The following is a 26,186-nucleotide window of genomic DNA, read 5'->3' as shown; positions in this document are numbered from 1 at the left end:
ATGGGTCCGCAGTGGCTCCGCGTATGCCTAGTCTTACTCCAAGACCGCTCACCTTCACCTCACGCGTTCGGCGTTCGGCGCTCGGGAGGGGTCGGTCGAACCTACGTTTCATTCCGCCTCCGTCCCGGCAAAAAGTCGAGTGCTTTTGGAGGGGCGGCCTATCTCCGAGTCTGGACTCTGTAAGTTACTACTTAGTGGCACTTTCAACTGGCAACATAAATATCATGGATATCCACTCAAATGCGCCCTATTTCAACGATCTCACAAAATTCTCGAAGGACTTACCATAGAATTCATGTTTGATTGCACTTGGCAAGGCTATTCATAGTGAATCACACTGCCCCAGCCGGCCAATATTCCCACGGTTATAAGGTGTACGCGTCGCTGTAACAGATATTCCCCATACTACGCGTACTCTTCTCGCCTTCCTTCCTACTTTCATACGCCTGTGCGTCACCAAAGCTCTGAAATAATAGGGCTCGTATATCGCACCACCGAACGAACACACGACGTCGATCGAACGAATGTCGGATTCTAACAACCCGAACGCACCGCGCACACTCGGCGGATCTGCGTCTAACGAGCCCATCCCCACGGCCTGGGCGCGCCCCGCGAGCGGTGCCTCCTCGGGCTCGCGCATCGGACGCATCGGTGGGCCCTCGTCTGGGTCTTCTAGGTGCGTGCGCGGCCTGTGGTGGCGCTCTCTCCATCGTGGTGAAAAGGTGGTGATCAGTGATGCTGATGCTCACGCGTGTATTATATGGCCATGTGTAGTCGAACCAACTCAGGGCCAAGGGTCGCGACGTTGAGTGATATCACCAGCGCCAGTGGAGCTGGAGCGCCGCCGATGGGCGCGGGCTCGCATCGCGGACACGGGCATGGAGACGATGGCGACGACGATAGCGATGATGGCGAGCCGCAAGAAGCAGAGAGCTGGTTCGCAGGTGGCGAGCGTAGGTACGAATCTCCTTGCCCATCTTGCGGCGGGCTGCTCCATTTCCGATGCATACTGATCCTGTATATGCACAGTGGCATCTCGGTGGAGAATCCTGATGCGGTCAGGAATATTCCTGGAGGGGATGTCGTGCGTGATTTGCTGCGCCGTGCTGCAGAGTACGTCCTTGACAAATGTCTATACATTCTGTTCCTATACCCTTCGTCGCGTATCGTGGCGTTCTGATGCTGACGTTTTTTACAACGTCTCCCTCTGTACTGGACCCTTGTCATCTCTTTCCGTCCCACCGATATCTCCGCATAATAGAGCAGGACCTCCTCCCGAACCTGCTCGCGGTGCCCCAGGAGCACGTCAGCCTGGCTTTTTCTCTGGCGGCGGACACACACTTGGCTCAGACGAAGTTGAAAGCACGTTCATCCCCGACCCGACCGCTCCCGCGGAGGGTAGTAGTGAGTCGCTGTCTCTCCCTTTTTTCTCCCATTTGGAATGCCTCTCTCGCCCCTACTTGAATTTCTCTCAACATCGTCCCTGCGTTTCTTGAATTTCATCTCGATCTGACCCTCCGATATTTACTGACTCACTCGACTCAGCGCAACAGGAACCGACCATCCGCCACCTCACGTTCTGGCGGGACGGTTTCAGCGTAGAGGATGGTGAGCTCTTGCGGTACGACGATCCCGCGAACGCGCAGCTCTTGAGCGAGATCAATGCTGGGTGCGTATAATCCCGAAAAAAAACAGACGAGGCGATGATCAATGACGTGCCTTGTCTTACTCCGCTACAACTGGATCTTGATCTCATACTGATGGCTTCTCTCCCTCCTCACGCGTGCGATCGGCCACTTACGGCCACGATCCGAGCAGACGCGCGCCGCTGTCGATCCTGAATGTCCAGCCCAACGAGCCCGTCGAGCTCCGCGTTGCCAAGCGCCTCAATGAGGCATACGTCCCCACCCCCAAGAGCCGCAACCTCGCCACGTTCGCAGGGAGTGGGAACCGGCTCGGCGCGCCTGTCCCAGCTGCTACGTCCGCCTCGACATCATCCGTGCCGATGCCAGGGTCGTTCCCAGGCGCGAGCGGCAGCGGAGGGGCGAGCGCTGGGGCGAGGAGGGAGCCAGAAAGCGTAGGGACGAGGTTCGAGGTCGACCAGACGCTGCCCACGACGAGCGTGCAGATTCGGTTGGCGGACGGGACGCGGTGCGTAGCTGTTTTTTTATCATCTCCGAGTTGCTGACAAAAAGTGTTCGTTGTTGCGCTGCAGGCTGGTGTGCAGGATGAACCTGACGCATACCGTTGGGGACATCCGAAATTTCATCAATGCGTGAGTCGAATGCCCCAGTACGTTTTCTCGAGTACAGCGCTGACCGAATTTGTGACACAGTGCCCGCCCCGAGAACCTGATGCGTCCGTATACTGTCGGCACGACGTTCCCGAATCGCGTGCTCGAGGACAACGGCGCGACGGTCGAAGCCGCTGGCTTGGTGAACAGCGTCGTGGTGCAAAGGTGGGTGTAGGTCGGTGAACGTAAACGCACTAGTCGAAAGTCGTTGGGGAGGCAGGAATTTTGCCGAGGGAAGTCAGGAAGGGGACTTGTGGTCACTGCATGACATGTCATCTTCTGGGAAATGTTGTTGTATTTTGATGTAGTCAACCAAAATTTGTGTATTGAATGACAAGTCTCATCGGAGGTGTTTCGGTTGACTGTTCGGCAAGTGTTCGGCAACGCCTGGCACTGCGTTTTGAAACTCAGGGCGGCAGCACGAAATGGCTTCTGCTCGCTTGCTGCATCGCTCGATTTGTCACAGTCGTCATCTGTCACAGTGACACGGCATCCTTTTCGCAGTTACCGCAATGAGCACCGAAACTCGCCAGTTCGGCGACCTCGCAACTCAGCTCGTCACCGAATCTCGACGCTCTACGTCCACCGACACCCTTCTTAAATACAATGACCTCCTCGTGCGCACCATCGTGCGCGAACAGCGCTCACTCGAAACGCTCATCGCGACCGCCATCGACGCGCAGGCCGCCGACGCGTTCACGGGCGACGCGCCTGCGCTCCTGCTATATCAGACCGCGATCCTCCGCAACAAGCGATGTCTACTCGCGTACCATGCCCATCGACTCGATCGCCTACGCGATCTCTATTGGGCCGCGGGCGGCGCGCTGCCACACCTGCTCGGCAACGCCGACCTGCGCGCGCGCCTGTCCCCCCACGAGGTCGATTTTCTGCGCGCGTACGGCGCGTCGGTGATGGAGTACCGTGGAGATTTTAGCAACGAGTTGGATATCATGGCGAGCGTTGTTAACCCGCCAAAGGATCTTCACGTGCTCGTGCGCGTAGTGAGGGATTGTGGGGTTATACAGACGGAGCTGGGGAGCATCGATTTCAAGAAGGGGCAGAGGTTCATGGTGCGTCGGGCGGATATTGAGCATCTGATCACGCAAGGGTATCTGGAGGAAGTTTGATCTGCACTGCCGCCCACATTCACTCGCCCCATGCACCATCCTCTCCTCACCACACGCGACTCTACACACATCATCGGCACTGCCAGCCGACGGACTCACTTTTGCAGACACATCAGAAATTTGCCCTTCGCAATGTCTTCCTTCCTCATCATCTCGAAGAGTCTGTGACACACGAGGCTTTGGCACAAAATCAAACCTCCTAGGCCCATGATCGATAGACGGTCAAGACTTAAGAACCTGCCTGGATCCAGACTCTATCACGACAACGGACGTGTCCGAGAATGCTGGCATGCGTTCATGAGCGACAAGATATATCATCGCTCCTCCTCCCCCTTTTGGTTTCAATGGTACGTCCAACTTGGGCTGAAAAAGATATGAGCGTCTGATCTATTTGGCAAGAACGTCTGTCTCGCGCGATCAAACTATTCATCAGCATGGTCACAGCGCTGGGTAGCGCTTGGGGTTTTCTGAGAAAATGTTATGTAAATTGCCTTCAAAAAAATTGAAGCTTTTCCAATCGTCACGCTTTTGTCAAGTGAGTTGTAAGAGTGGGTAAGTTGCTTGTCCTTTTCTGTAAATTTTCCAAAGCATTTTCATTGAAAATTTCAAGCTCGGACAGTACGAGTAGTTCAGATAAGATCACACAAATACTCTCCTGATTTTGTTTCGAAGAAAAGCTTATCGCCTAGCAGGTCATCAGTGAAGAGTGGCTCGTTGCAATAATAACTTGTACTATGGACAATCCATGACCGGTGGGCCAGGGTATAAGATTAAAATAAGTGTATCCATCCATATATCCATCAATCCTTATACCCAATAGAAGAGAGGGGGGGAAGAATATAGAAGAACGAAGAGATAATTGGCCAATAAAGCTGATAGAAGCTGTGGAACAGCGCCATTAAGCGCCACGAGTATGGAGCGCACTGGTGTCCGAGTGACGGCGTAGCTTCCTAAGCTTGTTAGGAGGAGGATCGCGAACAGCCAGGTTTCGTGGGTGCGAGGAGGGCTTTGACTTGACGAGCTTACCGGAAGAATTGCCTATCTGTCGCGATGCGGAGGTATCAGGGCGCGGGGTATGAGTTTCCGTGCGATGCAGAGGTATATCAGCAGGAGAGCGCGGTAGACGCGCGCTGGCCTCAGGGTGTGATGAAGTCCGGTGAGCGTGTACGCCCTCTGAGTGAGCTCTCCGATGTGGGGGACGATGGCTAGTGGATGCTGCTGAATGGCCATTGGCATGTTGGCTCGATTTAGATTGTGGAGGTGTCGTGGTCGTTCGAGGTCGACTGGTCGTCGTGATAGATATGCGGCGTGAGACGTCATGCGTGGCTTGCGATGGACCAGGATGATGCTGGCTGGCGAAAGCTTTCGGTGAGGGAAGGAGTGCGTCATTGCGAGACTTGTCATGGCTTGGGGTAGATGCTTCTGGGACTGATGACAGAACTAGAGATCCACGTCGTGGATTGGGCGGCTTGGTATGCTGGTAGGGTGGTCAGGATCCCAAAATTATTGGATATCAAGGCCAACTACTCACTTCGTCCTCGTCTAATTTCGTTTCTTGAAGGTGCTCAACAAAGTAGGAACCTGAATGCACCGCAGGGTGATTCGGTCGCTTGATTCCGCGTTGCTGTGTGAATACGATCTGATTGACAAGGCCAGCCAATTGGCTTTAATACGTGCGTCCTAATCTGCTACACAAATGCTTGCCTTTCGTGTGAATGTTTTGAGAACGACAGAGTCGCGGACAGACGAGAACGAGGCTGAAGCAGCTTTCAAAGCCGCTAAATAGAAGCACGATGAGGATCGCTGTTCGCGGAAGGATGCCTGGACAGGGACACTTGCCTCGTGGATCATATTTAGTATGCCGATCGCCGTCCATGCTGGATCTTCTGATACAAGAGTGAAGAAACAGAAATGGGGGAGCGCCTAAAACTCCAACATGTGGCTCTCAGAGCAAGAAATGGCTGAACCCAATAGATGACTCACCTGCCCACAGCCTCCGGAGCACAGACAAAGTTAAAGTTCAGTAGATAAGTTGTTCGTGGAAATTCTTCCCGCAGACAATATCGATTATTTGCAGGAGGAATGCGGTTGAATCAAGGCGAACCTCCACCCGGCAATCATGTCAGGAGTGGTTGTTAAAATACAGTGGGATTGAAGACGATGAGTGGCCAATAGTAATTGTGTCCCAAACTCGATCTCGTTGAAACTCGATCACGTGTGTGGTGTCAATTGAGGACTCCTCGAGTTCTCAAGAACTTTCGTCGAAGGCCAAATTGGATGAGGAGTCTGCGAGGTATCTAAGTATTTCAAGAAAGAAGTCCGAGCCTATCATCTCCACAGCTACTACTTACTCTGACTACATGACTTCAGGGTGCGGTGTAAATCAAGAGACACAATGAAGAGATCATGCTGACATGCTCTACGAAAGCTAGTAAGGAGGAAAGTCGAAAAGCCATACGATATGTCTGCAATATATCAACAGCTAAAAACGACTCATCCGTCGTTTTGCCAACCGACACTTTTCTGCCGAAGTTCGTATGATTGCAAATGAGGAAAATTGCTGAACTGTAAAGAATTTTTCAGGCTCACGGAGGCAATCCTATCGATCTTATCGATCCTGTCGCTTGAAAACGTCGTGAGGCTTGCCCCATCGTCAATTTCTGCGATTGTTGAGGTCGGCATGGTGGCAAAGGTAATACCAATACTCTGTGTAGCATGGTTGATGGGTGGCTCTTCGTTGTCCCAAAGATATGCAGAGTCCTTGCTGTTCCCCATCCGCATTCGGCTATTCAACAGCGACAGAAGCGATACGGTGTAGACTTTGCTGGTAATAGCGCCGAGACTCATGTAGTAGTAATCGTCCTTAAAGACCAAGTACATGATAGCTTCAAGGACAACAAGGCTCGCTGGTAAGAAAACAGTAAAACGAATCAGCGTAGCTCGAGGTGGATTGCGTATCACGATCTGAGTAGGCCTTACCTGTGAGCAAACCATGGCCGACCGTGACGCGTATCAATTTGGTCAACATACTCTCGGTAGATCGGTACACAGTCTCCTTCCGAGCACGAGTAAGCTGAGTGGAATCGAGGGAGCGGTTAGTGTCTGGCGCAATATAATTTCGTGGTTATGACTCACGCAATATAACATAGAGATGCTGATGAATGTGTCACAGATCGCATCGGAGAAGAGGCAGATCTGAACGGAGGCCAGTGAGTGAATGCCATTGCGATGCCTGAATCGATGTTGCCTACGGCTGAGAGATCGAGCACGCTGACAGGCGCACGGCCATACGATTCGTCACGGCTAACCACCTTGGTCGAAATACCCCAGTATATTGCAGTCGCAACACCTAGTGCTATCATCTGTCAACACAGAGTCATGGACCGTGAGCTTGCTCAGAAGTGACAGGCATAAATTTATAATGCATACCAATGCAATTCCTCCAACCAAGATCCTGGACTGGGTCAGTTTGAAAATGCGCCAGGCATAGAACAGCTGGACGACACCATCGGCTACTCAAGGCATTAGATGATAGAAGCCACGATCGTATTGGAGCATACCGATGCCGCTCATGATCGTAGAACTAAACCAGACCATACCCAAGCTCAATAATTTATCAGGGTCACCCCACCCAGACGCGTACAGGTTGTATGCATCGATCGTGAATAGAATTGTCTGAACCATTTCCCAGATGTAAAGGCCGTATACCATTGCCTTCGTTTGAACCCTATCCTTGGGATAGTAGTAGGAGTACATATCTATCACATAGCCAGCCTTCTGAGCATATATTGTATTCGGTAGCCTCAGCCACTCACAGACTTGTGATGTGAGAACACCATAAAGGCCCCAATTAAATAATGCTCCTAAGAACTGACGAGCGTTCAAGGTAAGATCTAGTGAGCAGGGAGCTATTACTGGCACAGACTCGCCGCTGGTCCGATGCTGAAACGTGTCAAATCTCAGGTCGAAGGGACAAATCAACGACTTGAATGTGACTCACTATCTGCCGATATTGAACATACGCGGTGACATTGCAAAACGAAGGAGTAAGTTCTAGCGTGGTAGGTAAGATGTGGAGTGTGCTCGTGACGCATATAGTTTTTGTAGCGAGGTCAAATAGGATCAATACCACCTTCGTAACGATCAGGAAATTGACAGTTCGCTGTAGACTGCCACAGAGTTGTGATGTGATGAATGTTGAGGCAGTTCGACTTGTTAGGGAACCGCGCTAGAGCCACGGCATGGCACGGACGGCGATGCCGGGATTCAGCACCTACCGATACGACGATTGATGCCCTAACCACGAGGTGCACCGCTTGTTGAAACCTCATCTGATGACTGCCGTAGTTCGCTGCATCCAACCCTTCAATCTTCACACGATCAAGTTGGCTGACACGGGTGCCATAAGTTCCTGTCAACCAGCTAAACGCAAAGTCAACGAGTGAAGGTATAATTGACCTGGTCGAGATGGTAAGAACAGCAAACGATGCCTGTTTAATGCAATCAAGCCATCGTCGGGCTAAAAGTACACAAAATGTCTCCGACCCTTGATGCTGAATCGCCTAATCGTCATTTCCGACCAAAGTCGCATTGTCTGTGAGGATCTTGTTCAACGATTCGCGGTGCAAACAGTTCTCGAAGCTGAAACTTTTCGCGATCTCGTCGATTTCGGCCTCGGTCTTGCCGCGGAAGTGTTCCGCCCACTCTTTCACGAGAAATTCGGAGACGAGGATATTGCGCGCAAGACGTCCGACGCGGTCGCTCAGCTTCCAGACGGGGAAAGGGTACAAGTTCTGGAACTGCGTGGGGATCTCCTGCTGAATGAGGTCGATGAGCGGTTGGTAGACGTGCTGGACTTGCGATACGTCAGCGCCCCAGGCATCAACAGCGAGTCGATGTTTCTTGGCAAGGAAATCCTTGAATAGCTTCATGTAGACCGTCTCCCTTGAGACATGCACCATGCCCTGGAAGCCGATATCTTTGTAGAGCCAGATAGACCAGCTCAGACGGTCCTGCCGCTGATGAGCTGACGTCGCGATAGAAAAAAGATCAAAATACCTCATTGTAGATTCCCAACTGATCCTTCAAGACCTTCAATCTGACCTCGTTGATCTGATCCGTCTTCTCCCCTTCATACTCAGTCCTCGCGTACACGGGACCCCACTCCCCGTTCCATACGCACAAACCATTCTGGTCCATCCATTCTCGCTTCTTCTCGTAACTTCTCCTCAACCTTTTTTTCTGCACGTCGCTGCTCACATAGTCCTCCGGAGATGCAGGGAATCCGAACAGGGAGTAATCGTGAATCGCGTAACCCACATTCTCCCATTTCTTGTAGATATCTCCAAAGTGCGAGAAGTCGGACGCAAACGTGTTACCGTCAAATAATATAGCGTGGTCTTTGTCAACTGTGCGAATCGCGCTGTACACGCGGTCGTAGAACTGGATGACACGGGTGTGAGTAGGGTCGGTGGGTTCGTTGAGAGGATTATAGCCAGCGATCCAGGTATTATTCATATAATGCGTCGCCAACTCCTGCCACAGCCATACGGCCCTGTCCTGGAAGTCTTTGTGCAGCCAGAAGTTTGCGATGTGAGTACCCGCATCGGAATGCCAATCCGTGTTCTGTCCTCCTGGAGCAGTGTGCAGGTCAAGGATAGTATAAATCCCATACTTTGCGCATGTGTCAATCACGCGATCGAGGTGTTTGAAACCTTCCGGTTTGAGAACGCGTGGGTTTAAATCATCTGATTATGATGTGATTAGTGGAGAAACAGGAAGTTGGATCGCCATGCATACCCTCGAAATGACGATAATTGAATGGAAGACGGATACAGTTCAACCCCAAGCTCTTGAAAAATTGCGCATCGGCATCTTGGAAAAAGTAATCCAAAAACTAGAGACGAGATCGACTTTTAGAAGCACATGAAAAGATACAGATACAGATACAATGAACCTTGTCGAAGAACAACTCTGACTTCACAGGCCCAATAACCTCGGCTAGGCCTTCGCGTATCTGAAACTCACATCCAGGGTATCCTGCATGAGATTGAATGTTTAATGCAAGGACGATAGAAACTGAACATAGCCCACCAGAGATGAAATTCTCCATGCTATCATTTGTTAGGTCAGTGCGGTATCATCGAGTGAAAGGAAGGTACGGACTTCATCCATCCTCCTAACCCCGCACCTCGGAGGATGACCTCTTCCCCATCCTTGTTAACGATCTTTGCCCCAGAGATTTTGAGATATGACATGATTGGGGCGCAGAGAACACCCATCGTCTGCCCTTCCGTTCGTTAAGTAGAGCACCAAAGAGGTCATGGGATGGCGCACTCGTTTGGATGTGGAGCCAATCCCGAGGTTTGTCCGAAGGGAATTAGGTGATGCATCTACCCACTAGCTACGTCTAGCTTAGGAATCGGCTGTATGGACAGTTATTCTCGGCGTGTGATGACTTGCATAGCACAAGAGTGATCTGGGAGTGTAGTTGCTGCGTCCTTGCGCAAGATAATGAATGTCATCAATCGGGACAGTTTGTAATCCAAGGGCTCTAAGAGTCTTTCGAGAAAGATACAGTATAGGCAAAGCTAAGGCCTCAGGAGGCTTGTTGTATATCTTTATGGCCAGTCATGATGAGCGTGAGCTCTGCAGAGTGTACCGTCGGCCCGTAACTCCCGGGTGTGAGGAACGAAGCGGACTTGCCATTGAATGCCACAAGTGACCTGGTGCCTTAGTATACATCGCTTCAAGTTTGAAGTAATCCGAAGTCAAGCCGAAAGGCGGACGTAGATATTGAGCTCGTATTTTGATGGTTGAGAGTGGGAACATGTAGACCCCGAAGACTGCTTCACTGGTGTCAGAAGTCTCCGCGACATCATGCGAAGTTTCCGGCTGTTTCAATCTCCGCGACCGGGACCTTGCATCCTGCCCTCACTAATAGCCAGTGTCGTTCATCCCTAATTAAAGGCGTCGATTTCAGGTGCCGATTGATCCGATGCATCTATAAAATTTGTGCTCAAAACAGGGATTCGCTCCTATTTTATTCTCATTATCTCAGAATAGGACTTCCGCATTGGGGTCTGGGCTGCTTCGAGGTGACACCCAGTGACAGTCGCCCTTGTCTCCCTCACAGCTCATTGGCGGTCTGTCGGTCTGTTGTCTACATGGGTATGTCATGAATTCGTATACTTATATTCATACACCAACTCTTAAAGGCAGTTAAAAGGCAAGACTAGGCAATCACAGACAGCGCATAATCAAGATGAGCGGGACAGATACGAAGAGCAGTGAACATGATGATCGTCGAAAACACGACCTGATCGGCAGTCCATTTTCTGTCATTGAATCTGATCCAGGTATCTGATCACAATAGACCGTCATCTTCAAATTCGCTGATATCTTCTCATTGATAGGTGTCTTCACTACACTCGTGCGTAAACTGGGCATCAGTGGCCTCGAGGTTGTAGAACTCTACGCCATAGAACCATGGGCTGTCGAGAACCTCAACCCACATGGCCTCATATTTTGCTTCTTATGGCGAAAGGACACCCACCGTGCGGGCGACTTCGAGGACCCTGCTGCGGAACAGGTTTGGTTCGCAAATCAGCTGAGCGACGATTCCTGCGCTTCACTTGCCATCTTAAACGTTCTGCTCAACTGCCCGGAGTGCAATGTTGGTCAAGATTTGATTGACTTCAAGACTGACACGCAGAAGATGTCGTCCGTTGTAAGTGTGGGACCCGTATGTTTGTTATAGGCTGTCTAGGCTTAATGGAGGCGACTTTATCAGATGAAAGGTCTCGCCATCTCTAACTCTCGCTTCGTTCGTGACGCGCACAACAGTCTCTCTCGGTAGGGACTCACCTCAAGTGGTATTTGATGATGTTTAATCTTCAAACAAGCCCCGCGGACCTGCGCAGTGCCCTGAATGCGATAGCAACCACCACGGTCGAAGAGCACAAGTCATCTCAGTCTAAAATTAACAAGCCGCACCCTGCGAAGCGACGCAAAACTACAGCGTCCACAAACGCTCGTGTGAGTCAGCAGAAGGCAACGTCATCTGAAACCCAAGAAGAGGTTTATCACTTCATTGGCTATGTTCCCGCGCACGGCAAGGTTTGGGAGCTTGATGGACTAAAGTCTGGTCCCCTCGAGGTCGGCGAGCTCCCTGAGGACTCCACTGCAGAGAGCTGGATGGACGTAGTCCGTCCTGCACTGCGAATGAAGATGGAGAAGTACGGGGTTGACGCAGGTGGCGAAGCGAACATCCGCTTCAATCTTCTCGCGCTGGTTGATGATAGATACCAGGTTGCCAGCGATGAATACGAGCTTTTGTTTCGCAAAAAGTCTTGCTTGGAGAAACGCTTGGACGAGCAATTTTCCACCAGCTGGAGGGAAGAGGTTTGTTCTTTTGCGCGTCCACGTGGTTTCTCAAATATAATTTTTAACTTTGCAGTTTGGGGCGGATTCGGACGCTGCGGGCGGGGAGCGTGGCCCTACGTTTTCGCCGGACTTCGGTTTGCGAAATCTTGAGCAGGGTAGGGCCATACTCGACATGACCCCTCAGGACTTGAAGAGTAGTTGGGCCGAATGCCAGACAAAGCTTTTATCAGCGAAGATGGCAGTAGAGGACGAATTTAGAAGCGCGAAGGCAGCGAATGTGCGTGTTCCTTACTTTTCCCTTACTCTCTAATATTTATGACCATCGATCCACCGACAGACCGACGCAATCAAGAGAACTCACGACTATGAGCCTTTCATACGCGAGTTTATCACCTGTCTACATAACGAGGGGCTGTTGGATGCCTTGATTTGACTAGTAACCCAGACAGCAAGATCGTTCATTTGTTTTATCCGACTATGAAACCTTTCACTCTCGCCTGTCCATTTGGGCATATACACTTTTGAAGTTTTCTATGGTCTCCCCCTTTTTCGAGACAAGAGCTCACTATATAGAGCAACTTGTGATTGTACAGTCCATGAGGCTTTCGAAAAACATGACACTGACCTATGAATCCTGCTGAGCATGCTCCCGCAATACTCTGTTCAATCCCTCTCTCTTTGTACAATTATCGAGATGAAAGCTCTTCGCCATCTCCTCCAGCTGAGTCTCGTCCATCCCACGAAAATATTCCGCCCATTCCTTGACTAGAAATTCTCCTATCAGAGTTGCCCTGGCTAGCCTGCTGACTCGCTCCTCGACGCTCCAATTCGGCCAAGGGTACAGACGACAATCTTCTTCACGGGGTACTGCTTCCTTGATAAAGTCGACTATGGGCCTAAACACATGCTGCACGCCAGCATCATCCGCTCCCCAGGAGTCAACAGCAAGACGATACTTCTTCTCCAAGAAGGGTTTCAAGCGCTGCATGTATAGTGTCTTTGGAGAAACATAGACCATGCCTTGGAAGCCGATGTCTTTGTAAAGCCAGATGGACCAGCTCAGTCGGTCCTGAACGACCAATATGAACGAGTGAGTATTGTGGTCGGTCGGCGCTTCGGGTTTGCTCACCTCCTGGTAAAGATTCAGCTGATCCTGAAGGACCATATATCTCCGTTCATTGATCGTATCTGTGTTCTCGCCTTCGTACTCCTTCCTTGCGTACACAGGCCCCCATTCGCCGTTCCAAACACATAACCCTCGCTTATCCATCCACGCCCGCTTCCGTATGTATCCTCTCTTTATTTTCTCCTTCTGTTCTTCTGTTCTCTCGTATATTCCTCCCTTCGGAAAGCCGAACACTGAATAGTCGTGTATCGAGTATGCGACATTCTCGCCCCATCTTTCCTTCACGTTGGCCGGAAACGCGGAAAAATCTGCAGCATAAGTGTTTCCATCCAAGAACAAGATATGCCGCGTATCAATGGCGCGAATGGCGCGCACGACGCGATCGTAGAAAAGGATCAGCTGCTTCGCGCTGGGGTCTGCCGGCTCGTTTAAAACATTGAAACCTGCAATCCACGGCTCGTCCTTGTACCGTTCTGCAAGACGCTCCCAAAGCCAAACCGCGCTGTCCATGAAGTCCTTGTGCCGCCAGAAGTTGGCCAGATGGGTGCCATGATCTGCGTGCCATCCCCCGTTTTGCCCACCAGGCGCAGTGTGCAGGTCGATGATGGTATATATCCCTTCCGCGGCGCAAAGCCTGATTACGCGATCCAAATGAGTGAAAGCATTAGGCCGAAGGTGTCGTGGGTTCATGGGAGATTCGAAATGTCGGTAGTTGATGGCAATCCGAATGCAGTTCAGAGAAAGTGATCGAAAGAAACTAGCATCGCTCGCCGTAAAGAAATTCTCAAGATACTACGATAGATCTAGCATATCAGATGCTCAGACGACTTGGAGAACAGTACTACAGAACTCACTTTCTCAAAGAATAACTCGGCTTTCTGAACCCCAAGTACCTCTGCAAGGGCTTCGCGAACCTGAAACTCGGATCCAGGAAACCCTTAAAGAATGTTTATCAGCAATGGGCACGGGCGCGAAGGCAATCGCAGCTACCAGAGATGAAGTTCTCCATACTGAAATAACGAGCTTGAATTTAACACGAAGGCAAACAGCAGAAGAATATTAACGCTCACCACATCCATCCACCCAACCCTGCGCCCCTTAGCACGACTTCGCTTCCGCTATCAGCGACGACTGACGTGCCCAAAACTCTGAGGAAAGACATGATGAGAGCTCTTGAGACCGATAACAGCTGAGTGTGGAAAGCCCCGAGCAGACGAAAGCAGGAAGACGGCCCGCTGTGGGAACAGCCTAAAATTGCCTGAACTCATGACTGGTAACGCTGTAGTAAAGTCATGGGAGTAAGTTTACCAGTTTCAATGGAACCTTCGACATGAATAAAGATTATTAGGATTGTGGGGATTGATGAGAAATGAGAAAACAGGACGATAGATACAAAATATGTTATAGGCCGGGGTCTGAGTCAGTGAACCCAACACCATCAACCACATGTGCAAGAGTCAAATTATGCGAAAGTGAGCGCCCAGAAGGGGCAACATAAGCTTCACCAATGCATTGAGACCTGCCACATGTAGGTGGTCAATTTGTAGAGAACAGCTTTCCGCAGTGCAAATTCTAAATAGCTCGATGCCGAAAAGATAACACAGTCAACATAGGCAGTCAATGACTCGGAATACTCACCTTAAGATCAGACCAGCTCGTCTCATGAGAAGACAGTGACACAGTTCTACATCTCTAATGAATCTCACCAAAGCAGCTCAAATTTCGTTATATGATTGGCAGCGTTCTCGATGAAGGTCCCAGTCACTCGAATGGTAAGCACCTGATGCGCACAAGTGACAAGACATATTCATTGTGTCGTGCGACAGACACAATCATGACTTGGATACAGTAGTGGAGAAGTCGAGGTTGAAATTTTGAAATCGAGTAGGCGAGAACGACTCGAGCTCAGGACCCCGATGCTTTTAGCCTCCGGCGGAGTAGTAAGAACGGCCTTTGCCGGAAAATCACGAAACCTGAACCTGGTCTCCAACGTACTGGACTGGAAAATTGCCATTTATACTGGCATGAGTGTGGCATATTATCAAGCAATATGTCCAGCTAATTGATCAAGGGAGGTGAGTGAATACATATGGTCACCACGATCATGATATAACGCGAGTCTGATGATACAGCAACCTAAAACCCAAATAGAAAATTAAAATAACACTTCATGCCTCTTCGATCTCGGTAATCCTGGCCCGCGGTCCCCAATCTGGACCAGCATTCCGCGGTAATGTTAAATATTGTGGTAAGGTCTCGTCTACTCCATGTTCTTCGGTCTGCATATGGTGATGCAATAGTTTGACAAGTTCAACTTCATCTGGCGTCAATTGAAGAAATCGCAAAGAAACAAGTTCAATACTGAAATAGTTGTCAATAAAGTAGTAGGGAGATTTGTTAGTCGCATTTACCTATCCTGAACATGGACTCCCTCCAGCGAAGCCTGAGCGATGATCCCTGGATGATTTTGGATATTCTCCGGAGAGTACGAGGAGTTTTCTGGCGTCATTAGTGGGCGAGGGTCAAATGACCAGTAGCCCCAAGGAGTCGGTTGTCCTTCCTCTGGGTCCGTACCCAATGCATGAAAGTATAGATCTGACACATCTGCAAGGGATGACTTTCTTCAACCTGAATTCGTAGTCTTCGACACTCGGAAGGTAATTCACCATAGGATGGATCAACTGTAGCGGTTGTAGTATGGCGATAGGTTTCAGAGACAACTGGAAGCAAGGTCGTTCAGGAGTGGTTCAAAGCGGAGACGAACAAGCGACGTCGCACTCAAGATGAGTTTATCCATCTCTACTCCATATCTTGAGGAAATAGACGGAATATTCGAGAGAAAAATGCACATGTCTTGTGATGTAGATGAGCTGGCCAATGATTCATAACGCTCCCTCTGGAAGGAGCGCCTGCGATTCTAAGTTGATAGGTAGTGGCAAAAGGAGGTTTAGGCAAACCTTCTCTCTTCCTGGACTTCGGGGTCAAAGCGCCATTCTGATCTGTTCGTTGTTCCGAGCGCTTGAAATATAACTTCCTGTCGATGTGGGTCTCTATCATCGAGGAAAAAGTAGCCAATGTCACCGCATTTCAGGCCTTCTGGGCACAGCCATGCCCAGTGAGACTCCCAGGAGAGGGCATTTGGCTCGAAATATCGCGACCAAAGATCCAGTACTTCCAATGCATACCGAGATGTGAAAGGATTTTGGGGTGATGATTGCAGTATGGGAATGACATCCAACGCCCTCTGCAAGCTTGAGATATCCAGGTTATATGACTCTGCATACCGTTGTCGGGGGTCGAATGATACACCGAAGAAACAGATTTAACTATACCTCTAGGCCAGGACGGGATATCTTTGTTGTTAATGGTCTGCCGATCTGAAGTCAGCCAGATACATTATCTCTCAAGTCGCATGGACATACACGTAGTCTGAATCCGTAACTTGACCGGTAGTAGAACGTATAGGCAAGTTCGCTTGGGGTTGAGAATAGGTTACTATTCTTCGACAGCCCTTCCGGGCCAATCAGTACCTTGCCGTCAGGGGTGATGAGTTTGATATGAGGCTTGCGAGGAGTATTAGACAGCCTGTTTGCGCAATATTACAGAGGAAAAAAACTCACCTGTCCGTTTCTGTGGTAGATATTTAGATCGTGGAGCCCTAAGAATTCGGCCACCTCCTAAGGTAAGTGTTCATTCGATGCTTCCAATTCTCGCGGGAGTATCACACGAACCGCCATGTCCAATGCCTGTATAGAACAACTTCATCTGAATTTGCACATATGATACGTGTGTATAGCTTACGAGTTGTAATTTCTTCACCCATCTCTCGAGCCCCTCGAAGGGTGCCATGTACGTTGTGAAGGTGTACGGCGTTGAAGCTTGAGCTTCAGAGAGAGGTAATTGAACGAGTCAGGAGCTCGTTCATGAACAGGCAGTGTGATCTCTTACTATCGTTGAGAACGTAAAAGAGGTCGTCGCTGTTGCGGCGACTGTGTCCAACAAGTTGGCGTACATTACGATGCCTACGGCGATGTCTTGAGCGTCCAGCACTAACAGCATATAAACAGTCAAACCATATCAATGGCTTCATCATTTTCACTTCTTCCCAGAAAGTCTGTCAACGGAGATGATTGAGCTGGAGATGCGACAAGCAATGTTGGAATCCCACCTGAACATCAGAATTACTTCGCCGTCGTAATTTATACACTGAAACTTTCTCTCCCGTATCTCTCAGCTGCGCTTCTCCAACATCGACAGCGCTGTTACCATCAACTGGTGTCCACCTTGAAAGAGGACGGAGATCAGAGGCTCGAAAAATGCGGTACTAGAACGCCCACAAGCACAAGGCTTCAGTTACGGCGCTAACAGAAAAATGATTGACGCGTCATACCTCCCCTTCATATTGTTGAGAGTTTTCTTGATTTTGTTGTATCTGGATCAGAGTTTTCGTCTGAAATGGAGCATCAGTATGGGCAGAAAACGATGATAACCGAAGATGCTTGCATCGAAGATTCTCCAGGCTTCGTCAAGGTCTCTCGAACATTCTTGCATTGCGTCTGAATTCTGAGCTTTCATCCGAAATTGAGTCCATTTTTTGCTGTTTACGATCTTCGAAAGTTTCCCTTCGATCTCAAGTAAAGTTCTGCATAGAACACGTTTGGAACATAACTCAAATCCAAAATCAAACACAAACTTTTCGAGTTGTGCAACATTATCGAGCATTTCATTCGAAGCGAGGTCGGTTCTTCTGCTGATCACCTCGTTCACATGAGAAACGAGGCGGCCGACTTTTGAGGTCAGCGTACGGCATTCTTGCTTCGTAGCTTTTACTTCCTGTTGATTGTCCAAATTTCAGTACTAGAGAAAGGGATGTGAAGACGACATCACTAGTCAACTTGCTTCGACGAGTTTTATGATTGCGCTGGCCGCAACAAACACCCCTGCCAGCCCAAACCCGTTGAGCGGTGTCGAATTAGATAGCTCTTTGCCTATTTCGAGGGCTGTTGTTGCAAAGGATGGAGCTATGGACGGCATTGTCCTATGTGCATCAAAATCCGAGATGGGGGTGCAAGAAGAAGAACTGCACGCTATCGAGGCCGCAAGGTGCGAGTTGTTTCGTCTTGTGTCTAATCTTCTTGTATTAGGGCACTGGTGGCGACGAATTAGCGCTTGCTTCAGAGTGTGTTCGAGACCGAGTATTCAAAAGGATTGACTCGCCTACGTTTCAATACGTCACTTGACTAAAAGTTCGGTTGCTGTCCGGTCCCATCAGTGGGTTAAGAGAGAAATGATCGAAGAACAACACTTTGCACGTTTTGATGTGCTGTCCATGTCCACGGGAGTTGCCGCAGTCTACAATAGATAATGTATCATAGGCGCTAGGAGATAGACTTGGTACGAGCACGAGCCCTCGACCTGTTGTAAGAACATGTGTAACCTGATCCATGCCTGATATGCCTAAGCACGTAATCTCTGCGCAAAGCAAACACTCATATACAGGGAATTCAATCGATGATGGAGCGAGCGCGAGATAGTGGCTCACCAAGGTCAAATGATCAGGTGGTAATGAGGCGTTGCCATAGGGCTATTCCCCATATGCAAAGTAATTGGGATATAGCAAAGCAAAGCTGACGGCTTCACGTTACCGACACATTTTGTTGATGGCTGCATAATTCAGGAGCCTACAATGCCATAGGTGACGGATTTTTGCGACAACTCAGCCGACTAAATCAAGACACTGTTGCATTCTTGCTACCAGATCTTCTCTGTTCGACGTCGAGGAGCAATTGCGTGGCGCATGATAAGTGATCTGGACGGAAACCTCGAGGACTAGCCCCTATCAAGTTGATTTACCGAGAAAGGAGTGAATACAGCACCCAGAGACGCCCATAATCTTCATTTGGTCAAAGCACCACGCGTAAGAAAGAACAAAAAAACTCACCTTGTTACTCGGTTCTGATGGACCCATATTCCAAGCCCCTCAAACTGACCTGACCACCTTTTCCCTGGTTCAAAACAATAGGCCCAAGGTTCGAGAAAAAGGACTCAGTCGGAGCGTCGAATTGGAAATCCAAGCAGCCGACAACGTATGCCAGGCACCTGCCTTTCCAAATGCCTACTGGATGAGATCATTGCAAAGCAAGTCCTTGTTACCGAGAACCACGAAGGGAGACTCGAACACGTTCGATCACCCCATCATTTGCCACATATTAATGCGCTAGTCGACCATCCAGCCTATTCAGGAATAGGACGGTATACCATTCGGTTGGATGAACTTCCAACTCGATCCACCCGTGATCCACCAAGCTTGCATTGACCGCAGTTCACGCCGCACTTTGATGCATTGCATTGATGATGGCTATTTTTGAGTCAGGCAACGGACGCGGAGACAAAACGGGTTGATACAACGGATGTAATGTTTGCACCCGTGCCGACTCGATCAGAGAGATCGCGGGACGCCCGCGCGCAGCCGCGCTCCAGGTGATATAGCTGCATAAGCCTGGAAGCTGTATCTGGATGTGTCCGACACATACATACCCTGCATGCATGGTACACAGGCTCGCCATGACCCTCTTGAAACGGACTAGCCTGCAAATGATACGATGTAAAACGTTAGTTACTAAAGCAGAACACAACAAATTGGAAGAATCAAAGCTGTGTCGGGGTGAACAGAACATGTATAACGATAGCAGCCGCAACAGATTGAAGCCTACGACGACAAACAGACAGACCGGTGGCCAAGTAAGTAGGGAGTAAAGCCTAGTCAACGACACATTAAAAGTATCAGCTGAAACGAACACAAACGACGATGATTAGATACCCCAGTGAAAAATTCAAAGAGGCGAGCCCAAAACAGAAGGGAGAAAGCGCCCCGGTCTTGAGTTCGAATGAGACCATAAAAGTCAGTAAAGTAGTATAAATGGAATGAATCGCGTCGAGCGACACGCCACTAAGTCCTCATACACAGAGCTGAGTGGAAGCCCAGCTCGCCCGCGAGCAAGCCACCCATCAAGCCACCAATCAATCAATAGTCGAGCAATCGCCCGAAAAGTCTATTTACTGGCGTCTATCAAGAAAAAGAAGGAATGGCGATGCGCATGGATATCTGCGGCTGACAGTTCTGTCCGAAGCGAATCCGAGAATCGAAGGAATGGACCGGTGAGGGCAGGGAAGGAAGGGTCGTTGAGGGACTTCAAAACGGCAGCTTAGGAACGGGAGGGATTGTCTCCCTCTCCCGCCCGTCTCCACCGTACATCGCCGCTACACCGCGCACGAATCGCTCGCGCACCTCGCCGCTGCGCTCATCGTCGAGGAAGCTCGCACGCTTACTCCACACTGACTCACGTGAGCCATCAGCATGGAAGTAGTAGGAATCGATTGTAGCGCGGTCGCGGTTCGTCTCCAGCGTCCGAGTGTCATCGGGGTAGAGCGACCTATCATCGTCGATGTAGCTTGACTGCTCGTCCTCTGTGCCGTACATCGTCGACGCACGCATCGCCGCCGCCGCCATGTTCTGGCCAGGATCCTGAGAGCCGAAGAAGAACGCAGCAACGTCTGGGCGGACGTCGTCTTCGCCTGCACCCCTGGACACGGGCGTAGGACCGTCGTCCTCGTCCGCGACGGTGATCTCGGGCGTCACGAACGCCGCGGCCCCACGGACACCGAGAGCGCTGGCGGCCCGGCCGTCTTCGGATTCCAACCCCATTTCGGGCTGCAAGAACTGCACCCGCCGCCGGCTTCGCCCGTCCGCGCCCGCGCCGATACCAGAATCATCCTCAGCGAACGCGCGGGTCGCCATCATGCGCGCCCGCTGGGTGATTGAGGTGCGCCGGACGAGCTCGGTGGACTCAGCCTGTGGGAGAACCGGTCGTGTTGGGAAGGGCGACTCGCGGCCCCGCTGGATCAAGGGTATTGGCTGTGCAAAAAGGCTCGGACTCGGGCTCGGTGTATTTGAGCGATTGATGCTGCTACCCTGCATGAACGATGATGGTGGCGGGCGTACATCGAAGGCTGGCTGGTCAACAGGGATCTGTGGAAGTGGCCCTTGCGGAGGTGGACTCGGCGGAGGGAGGTCGTACTGTGCAAAATGTCCGCGCGGACTAAGGAGCGGACTCCGTCGAGACCGTGACGGCGAGGGGACGACGAACTCTGCGGATGGGACGATGATATAGTCCGAGGGCACAGGTGAAGGTGACTCGGGATTGAGAAAGTTGGGGGAAGATAACACAAGCGGAGTAGGAGCCTTCTTGATGTTGGGTGTTGGCCGAACAAGAATCGGCTGAGGAGACGATGCACCAGAAGACGACGAAGAACCGGACGAAGTGATGGGAAGTGAGATGATCAGGCGTGGTGGACTAACGGGCGTATCAACTTCCCCACTGCGCTTGGGAAACTGGGTGGACAGTGTGAAGTGTACGCGAGGTGCAGGACCCTTGGTGCGGTCCGGGGAGTTCTGCGTGTCGGGCGTGTTCGCTCTGATGGAACTGAGGGTCAGTGAATTATTTGATTCCGAGGCGGTGAATGTTTCCGCCATCGAGCTCGAGCTCCCGATGCTGCCGCTATGCCCGCCGAAGTTGCGCATGAGTCCAGGAATGGGTGTGACGCTTCTCGAGCTGGTGTCGACAACGAGCGAGGGAGCTTCGCTTGTCCACTTCTCTGCGATGGGCAATGGCATTAGCATTGGAGGCATCGCAGGAACAGGAGGTATTGGTTGTGAGAGGTCCTTCGAGCCAGACTTTTTCAACGTCTTGTTGAGGCGGAAGAAAGAGCGCTTCTTCTTCACGGAAGACTCAGAGAGGTAACCAGCGTCGGAGACGTCGCCGCTGTCAGGCGGTGATGCTGTTTTCGTCTTGTGCGATGACTTGGGGCTGGGCTTAGCGTTGTCAATGGCCGAGGTATACCCATCGTGATCAGTGTCGTCTCCTGCATCACCTTTGTCCTTCTTGGTCCGCTTCTTCTCTTTCTTCTTTTTCTTTCCCGCGTCGCTTGCGTAGCCGCCGTCGCTCTCGTATCCTTCCTTGCGGGGCTTGCGCAATTTAGCCGGTCTATGTGGGGGTATCTGAGTGGTCGGTTTATCTGCAGAACGAAAGAGCGGAGGTTGATCGGCGACCTTGTTCTCGACACGGAACGAAGGCTCGTAAGGCTTCGAGCCGTTGAAATGGTTCGGAGGCGTTCCTGTCACGGGGAGGACGAATGGGGATAGAGCGGATTCCTCGGAGGTAGCAGTTGAGGCGGACGTGAGGCCTGGTGACAAAATATTCTACGCAGCGAGTAAGATATCCTTCACAGTAATAGGTGTGCAGATACCGGAGACACCAGAGCGCATCAGATGAGTAACGTTGGGGCATTGGTGATGTCCCTGTGCAGCTCAGCTCATCGACGAGACAGTGTCTGTCGGTTTGACGCGACATTTGTGCCGCTGGTGCCGCCGGTACTACAGGTCATGCTCACCTCTTCCTCATCTTCCTCATCCTCGTCGACTGAGTTGAACATCCAGTTTTCAACCGTGCGACTGGAACCAATTCCCAGTTGCAACGCGACGTCGAGCACGGACGCACGGAGAGCATCAGAGTGACGGTTAGCATTCAAGATGGTGGTTTGCGCAGGCCGCCTTTGGCTGGCCATTGGAAACAACGAGCTTTTGACAGAGACAAATTCTGAAGCGAAGTAGTACAGAAGCAAAAGCAAGGACCGGCCGTATAAAAGAGAGGAGGGTGGGGAACAAGTTCACAGATTCATCGTTTTGTGGTGTGGGACAGCAAGCAAGCCTCACAAGAAGCCGCAGCGAAGGGCGGCAACCAGTTATCTCACGTAATTGCACTTGTGATCGGGCGCAATCCACTTAGCCGTCGCTTAAATTACGCATATCCCCTGCGTCTCCTCTCCAATGGCCTCCTCTCTCTCAAAGGCTGAAAAGGCCTTTGTGCAGTCTTCGCTGAGAGCAGACCCCGTCGTGCGAGCAGACGGCCGTGGCCTCCATGATTTTCGCGCAATCGCCATCGAGACCGGAGTCGTCCCATTGGCGAACGGGAGCGTCCGCATCAACATCGGCACGAACAGTGAGGCAGGAGGCGGCACAGAAATCCTGGCAGCCGCAAAATTGGAGGTTGAGGACATCGAAACCGGCGAAGGCGTTGAGGGCGGCCGCGTGACCTGCTCCGTCTCTTGGTGCGTAGCGTGTATAGTCTCACAGAGCCGCCTCTCCGTCTTTTTTTCTTTACTTTTGTTGAGACACTGACTTGACCGACGGTCGCAAAGATAGCTCCCCATCTGCATACCCACACTTATCCGCCTCCGCCATCGACGATCTACAGTATGACTACACGACCTTGCTGCAGCAGATACTCGCCCATTCGTCCCTCCGTCCGTCCAATCTCGGGATTCTACACGCTAAAAAAGCATGGCTGTTGGTCCTCGATTTCGTCGTCCTCTCCGACTGCGGCAACGTGTATGACGCTCTGTTCGTGGCTGCCCGCGCGGCCCTGTGGGATACAAAGGTACCGCGGACGCGCAGCGTCGAGTATCGTGCGGGCGGCAGGCTGCCAGGCGCGATCGGGAGCGCGGACATGGACGTTGACGAGGAAAAGCAGAGTGGGTTTGATATGAGGCAGGCTCACGCCGCTACGGACTTCGAACTGGAGGACTATTGGGACGAGGGAGAGCCTTTGGATGGACGAGATGGGTGGCCTGTGTGCATCACACTGAACCTGGTAAGGTCGGATTTGATCTCTGGGAACGGCTCTGCCATTAATTTATTTCCGCTGGTACAGTTACCACCTGTGCACCTGCTAGATGCTACATTACAGGAAGAAGCAGCCGTACCTCAGAAACTACTCCTCGTTTACTCGTTCATGCCCAACAGCACGCCTACACTCCAAGGCATGCGATTACTAGGGCCTGGGGAAGTCACCCTTGCCCAGATCAAATTCTTATTGAAGGTATCCCAAACTCCTTTTTGAGAGTCTATTTGACGCCTATTGACTGTCGGCCCTGCAGGACGGAGAGAACTATGCATCAGGGCTGTTCACCGCTCTAAATGCTAAACTGCACGACGAAGACGTGCGCCGCAATGAGAAAGCGCACATCAAATTTGCTGCTGTGCGATGATGGTGACAATGCATGAGCCCTTGTCTGCTAAAGAAAAAAGTAATGTGTATGTACTGCTTTTTGGCCATTGTTCTTCGAGCGTGATACTGGCATGTAGGTATAATCGGATAGTAGACTGCCATTGAGGTCTCTCGCAAATTTGACTGCTCTCCTTCACAATCCCTGACCGTCAATCAGTGACCTCATAAGCCAATGAACGTATACTCGCGCGCAGACCGCGTTGCAAACATGTTCCGATCGGGCTTTCGACACACTGACTGCCTCACTGACTATGTCATTATGCAGAGCCGCCAATGAGCGGCTGTTACGGTGCGGACAGGTTCAATAGGTGACTTCTGTGCTCTATTTGCCGCAGGACGGAATCTGATGACAGCGGGACCCCTAACCTTGAAGCAGCCAGCCCCCAGAACGACAACGATGTATTACCAACAATCACGTCTCCTGAGTGAACCCCTTGACCTATCCTATCTCATTCGCTCCTGGCTGTCATCATCCCCTCATCTCCGTCTGTCGCGATCACACCGTGTCTGTGTTCCCGATCAGCACAATCGTACTCCTGGTGACGTTCGAGTGCGTCATAATCACCATGTAGTCAAGCATGCAGTCGTCGGGCTTGTTCGCGATAGCTCGTGTGCGCGAAGCCTTACACATCATAGGACTGGGTTCGTCATTGAAGTGCTGCGCATCCCTGGACCTTCTGTGGCTGATCGCGGAGCGCAAGAATCAAGATGGTGCTACAATCCACGCGCATTCGAACGGTGCCTCCATTATGAGCCTCACGTCATGGTCAAGCATTCCATTCCGCCGCATGGCTCTTCATCCACTTTTCACGCGTGGTATGTCTCGATAAACGGCGACGACACGCTTTTCACGAAATCCGACATGCCACCGTGAACCAAACAACGGCATCACTTGATACCAGACAGGTATCATGCGCAAAACCTCGCGGATTTTGGTGAGTCAATGCTTTGTGAGCCAGTGACTCGGAGGATGGCCTTTCCGACTACATCCTAAAACGAACTCAGACGTCCGGCCATCCTGAACCACGTAGCATCCCCGACATGGAGATGTCCTGACATCTGAAGCCTAAGCTGATCGACTCTTTACAGCGCAGACGCCTGGTATCTTCTGAAGATTTTGATTATTATCATACCGATCGAAGACGGTGGGCGCTGCGAATCATGGTAAAGAATACGTCACGATCGATGGATGCCTGTTCCTGTCAATCCCAGGTATCAACTGTCATGATAGCGCACGCTCAGGGAAGGTAATTGGAGTGGGGTGAGGGCCCAGAGCTGAGTTACCTTCAATCGTCAGATTGAGATCAGAGAGCATGGCGCTTGAAGGTGCTCTCTTCCTCTCTTCATAGTACTTCTCAGGAACCCGCTGTTCAGCCTTCTAGATCCTAAGAAACAAATTGATGCGGCGCAAAGGGCTCATATGTCTTGTGCGAGAAGGATGGAGTCCATTGGTCAATGGCAATATCATCGATTGACGTAAGATGGTGGATGACAACGATAGTAGAGCCAGCCTTCGAAGCAACTAGTGGAAGCTTGAAATTTGCAGCATGAAGGTTTGTGGTTGACCGTATATTCCGAAGATCCTCTTCCTCCTCATCATGTTGGAGTCAGCTTCCTGTCAACAGGAGAGAAAATGGGTGATTGCTAGCCGTGCTCGTTGCCGCCCAAGTTTAGCATGGTTTATGGGAAACCGCAATATTTGCCACAAGATCCCGTTTTAGAAATCACTCCACACTGCGCGTCTATGATGTCTACCATCACATCTAATTCCGTCTTCTGCCACCTACTCACACATCCCTCCTCACTAGGTCACTCATTGCCTTTACAATGTCGACACTGGATGACGTTCGCAAAAGACTCACTGAGTTCTACACGAGTACCGTTTTGGACCCATCGGCGTGCACACTGTCACATTCCAACCCCTTCGTTCTCACCTCAACGAAGACCACATGGTGATAGAGGAATGGGACATCGAAGGCGATAAATGACTTTTTCTGGCAGTTTGTGATGGTATGCATACATTCAGCATCTTGGTTCATTTTTTGGAATGTGAATGTCTAGGTCACGGCGGGGCCGCAACATCCGAGTTCACGGCAATCACTCTGCCAGCACGAATCCGCAATGCACTA

The 26,186-nt window shown here is 50.9% G+C and overlaps 11 protein-coding genes across 11 annotated transcripts; 4 read left to right on the top strand and 7 right to left on the bottom strand.

Moving 5' to 3' along the window:
• Positions 1–766: 766 nt before the first annotated feature.
• HETIRDRAFT_328469 (uncharacterized protein) lies at positions 767–2,468 on the top strand (the record flags this gene model as incomplete). The annotated part of the gene is made up of 7 exons (XM_009553122.1): positions 767–957; positions 1,030–1,113; positions 1,262–1,398; positions 1,546–1,669; positions 1,819–2,151; positions 2,216–2,275; positions 2,336–2,468. 7 exons carry the CDS (start codon positions 767–769, stop codon positions 2,466–2,468), a joined length of 1,062 nt encoding a protein of 353 aa, XP_009551417.1.
• Positions 2,469–2,805: 337 nt separating this feature from the next.
• HETIRDRAFT_455063 (uncharacterized protein) lies at positions 2,806–3,420 on the top strand (the record flags this gene model as incomplete). Its single annotated transcript, XM_009553121.1, has 1 exon — positions 2,806–3,420. One exon carries the CDS (start codon positions 2,806–2,808, stop codon positions 3,418–3,420), a length of 615 nt encoding a protein of 204 aa, XP_009551416.1.
• A 697-nt stretch (positions 3,421–4,117) lies between these two features.
• Positions 4,118–5,296, bottom strand: HETIRDRAFT_436516 (uncharacterized protein; the record flags this gene model as incomplete). Its single annotated transcript, XM_009553120.1, has 4 exons — positions 4,118–4,292; positions 4,345–4,897; positions 4,952–5,059; positions 5,168–5,296. 4 exons carry the CDS (start codon positions 5,294–5,296, stop codon positions 4,228–4,230), a joined length of 855 nt encoding a protein of 284 aa, XP_009551415.1. The 3' UTR covers positions 4,118–4,227.
• Positions 5,297–6,876: 1,580 nt separating this feature from the next.
• HETIRDRAFT_247452 (uncharacterized protein) lies at positions 6,877–7,290 on the bottom strand (the record flags this gene model as incomplete). The annotated part of the gene is made up of 3 exons (XM_009553119.1): positions 6,877–6,932; positions 6,981–7,178; positions 7,236–7,290. Coding segments are annotated over 3 exons (309 nt in total), but the record flags the coding sequence as incomplete, so codon positions are not given.
• A 692-nt stretch (positions 7,291–7,982) lies between these two features.
• On the bottom strand, positions 7,983–9,677 carry HETIRDRAFT_53076 (glycoside hydrolase family 5 protein; the record flags this gene model as incomplete). The annotated part of the gene is made up of 6 exons (XM_009552871.1): positions 7,983–8,432; positions 8,479–9,167; positions 9,220–9,316; positions 9,377–9,459; positions 9,514–9,533; positions 9,586–9,677. The coding sequence occupies 6 exons, from the start codon at positions 9,675–9,677 to the stop codon at positions 7,983–7,985; spliced, it is 1,431 nt and encodes a 476-aa protein (XP_009551166.1).
• A 1,058-nt stretch (positions 9,678–10,735) lies between these two features.
• On the top strand, positions 10,736–12,238 carry HETIRDRAFT_245749 (uncharacterized protein; the record flags this gene model as incomplete). Its single annotated transcript, XM_009553118.2, has 6 exons — positions 10,736–10,778; positions 10,836–11,149; positions 11,213–11,274; positions 11,325–11,823; positions 11,879–12,082; positions 12,143–12,238. Coding segments are annotated over 6 exons (1,218 nt in total), but the record flags the coding sequence as incomplete, so codon positions are not given.
• Positions 11,640–14,190, bottom strand: HETIRDRAFT_411880 (uncharacterized protein). Its single transcript, XM_009553536.1, has 8 exons — positions 14,002–14,190; positions 13,922–13,941; positions 13,786–13,868; positions 12,935–13,723; positions 12,431–12,874; positions 12,143–12,370; positions 11,879–12,082; positions 11,640–11,823 (listed from the first exon to the last, which is right to left on the bottom strand). Exons 1-5 carry the CDS (start codon positions 14,091–14,093, stop codon positions 12,431–12,433), a joined length of 1,428 nt encoding a protein of 475 aa, XP_009551831.1. The 5' UTR covers positions 14,094–14,190; the 3' UTR covers positions 11,640–11,823; positions 11,879–12,082; positions 12,143–12,370.
• A 909-nt stretch (positions 14,191–15,099) lies between these two features.
• Positions 15,100–16,780, bottom strand: HETIRDRAFT_429941 (uncharacterized protein; the record flags this gene model as incomplete). The annotated part of the gene is made up of 9 exons (XM_009553117.1): positions 15,100–15,292; positions 15,343–15,491; positions 15,550–15,651; positions 15,696–15,840; positions 15,889–16,175; positions 16,354–16,494; positions 16,552–16,608; positions 16,663–16,677; positions 16,733–16,780. The coding sequence occupies 9 exons, from the start codon at positions 16,778–16,780 to the stop codon at positions 15,100–15,102; spliced, it is 1,137 nt and encodes a 378-aa protein (XP_009551412.1).
• A 2,799-nt stretch (positions 16,781–19,579) lies between these two features.
• Positions 19,580–20,378, bottom strand: HETIRDRAFT_389544 (uncharacterized protein; the record flags this gene model as incomplete). The annotated part of the gene is made up of 3 exons (XM_009553115.2): positions 19,895–20,378; positions 19,752–19,807; positions 19,580–19,690 (listed from the first exon to the last, which is right to left on the bottom strand). The coding sequence occupies exons 1-3, from the start codon at positions 19,938–19,940 to the stop codon at positions 19,580–19,582; spliced, it is 213 nt and encodes a 70-aa protein (XP_009551410.1). The 5' UTR covers positions 19,941–20,378.
• Positions 20,124–20,369, bottom strand: HETIRDRAFT_411879 (uncharacterized protein; the record flags this gene model as incomplete). Its single annotated transcript, XM_009553116.1, has 1 exon — positions 20,124–20,369. A coding segment is annotated over one exon (246 nt), but the record flags the coding sequence as incomplete, so codon positions are not given.
• A 2,439-nt stretch (positions 20,379–22,817) lies between the features above and the next one.
• HETIRDRAFT_455057 (uncharacterized protein) lies at positions 22,818–24,037 on the top strand (the record flags this gene model as incomplete). Its single annotated transcript, XM_009553114.1, has 4 exons — positions 22,818–23,098; positions 23,193–23,640; positions 23,701–23,868; positions 23,927–24,037. The coding sequence occupies 4 exons, from the start codon at positions 22,818–22,820 to the stop codon at positions 24,035–24,037; spliced, it is 1,008 nt and encodes a 335-aa protein (XP_009551409.1).
• Positions 24,038–26,186: the final 2,149 nt, after the last annotated feature.

The sequence above is a fragment of the Heterobasidion irregulare genome (assembly GCF_000320585.1).
Source record: "Heterobasidion irregulare TC 32-1 unplaced genomic scaffold scaffold_11, whole genome shotgun sequence".
Taxonomy (NCBI): Eukaryota; Fungi; Basidiomycota; class Agaricomycetes; order Russulales; family Bondarzewiaceae; genus Heterobasidion; species Heterobasidion irregulare.
Note: the sequence above shows the minus strand (reverse complement) of the source record. Positions and strands in the feature narration are given on the sequence as shown.

Excerpts from the sequence above, each read along its gene's own strand:
- HETIRDRAFT_411880 (XM_009553536.1), bottom strand. The coding sequence starts at position 14,093 with ATGTCTTTCCTCAGAGTTTTGGGCACGTCAGTCGTCGCTGATAGCGGA. Across the intron at positions 13,942-14,001 it reads GGGTTGGGTGGATGGATGTG|TATGGAGAACTTCATCTCTG; the intron begins GTGAGCGTTAAT and ends TCGTTATTTCAG. Across the intron at positions 12,875-12,934 it reads AGCTGAATCTTTACCAGGAG|GACCGACTGAGCTGGTCCAT; the intron begins GTGAGCAAACCC and ends TTGGTCGTTCAG.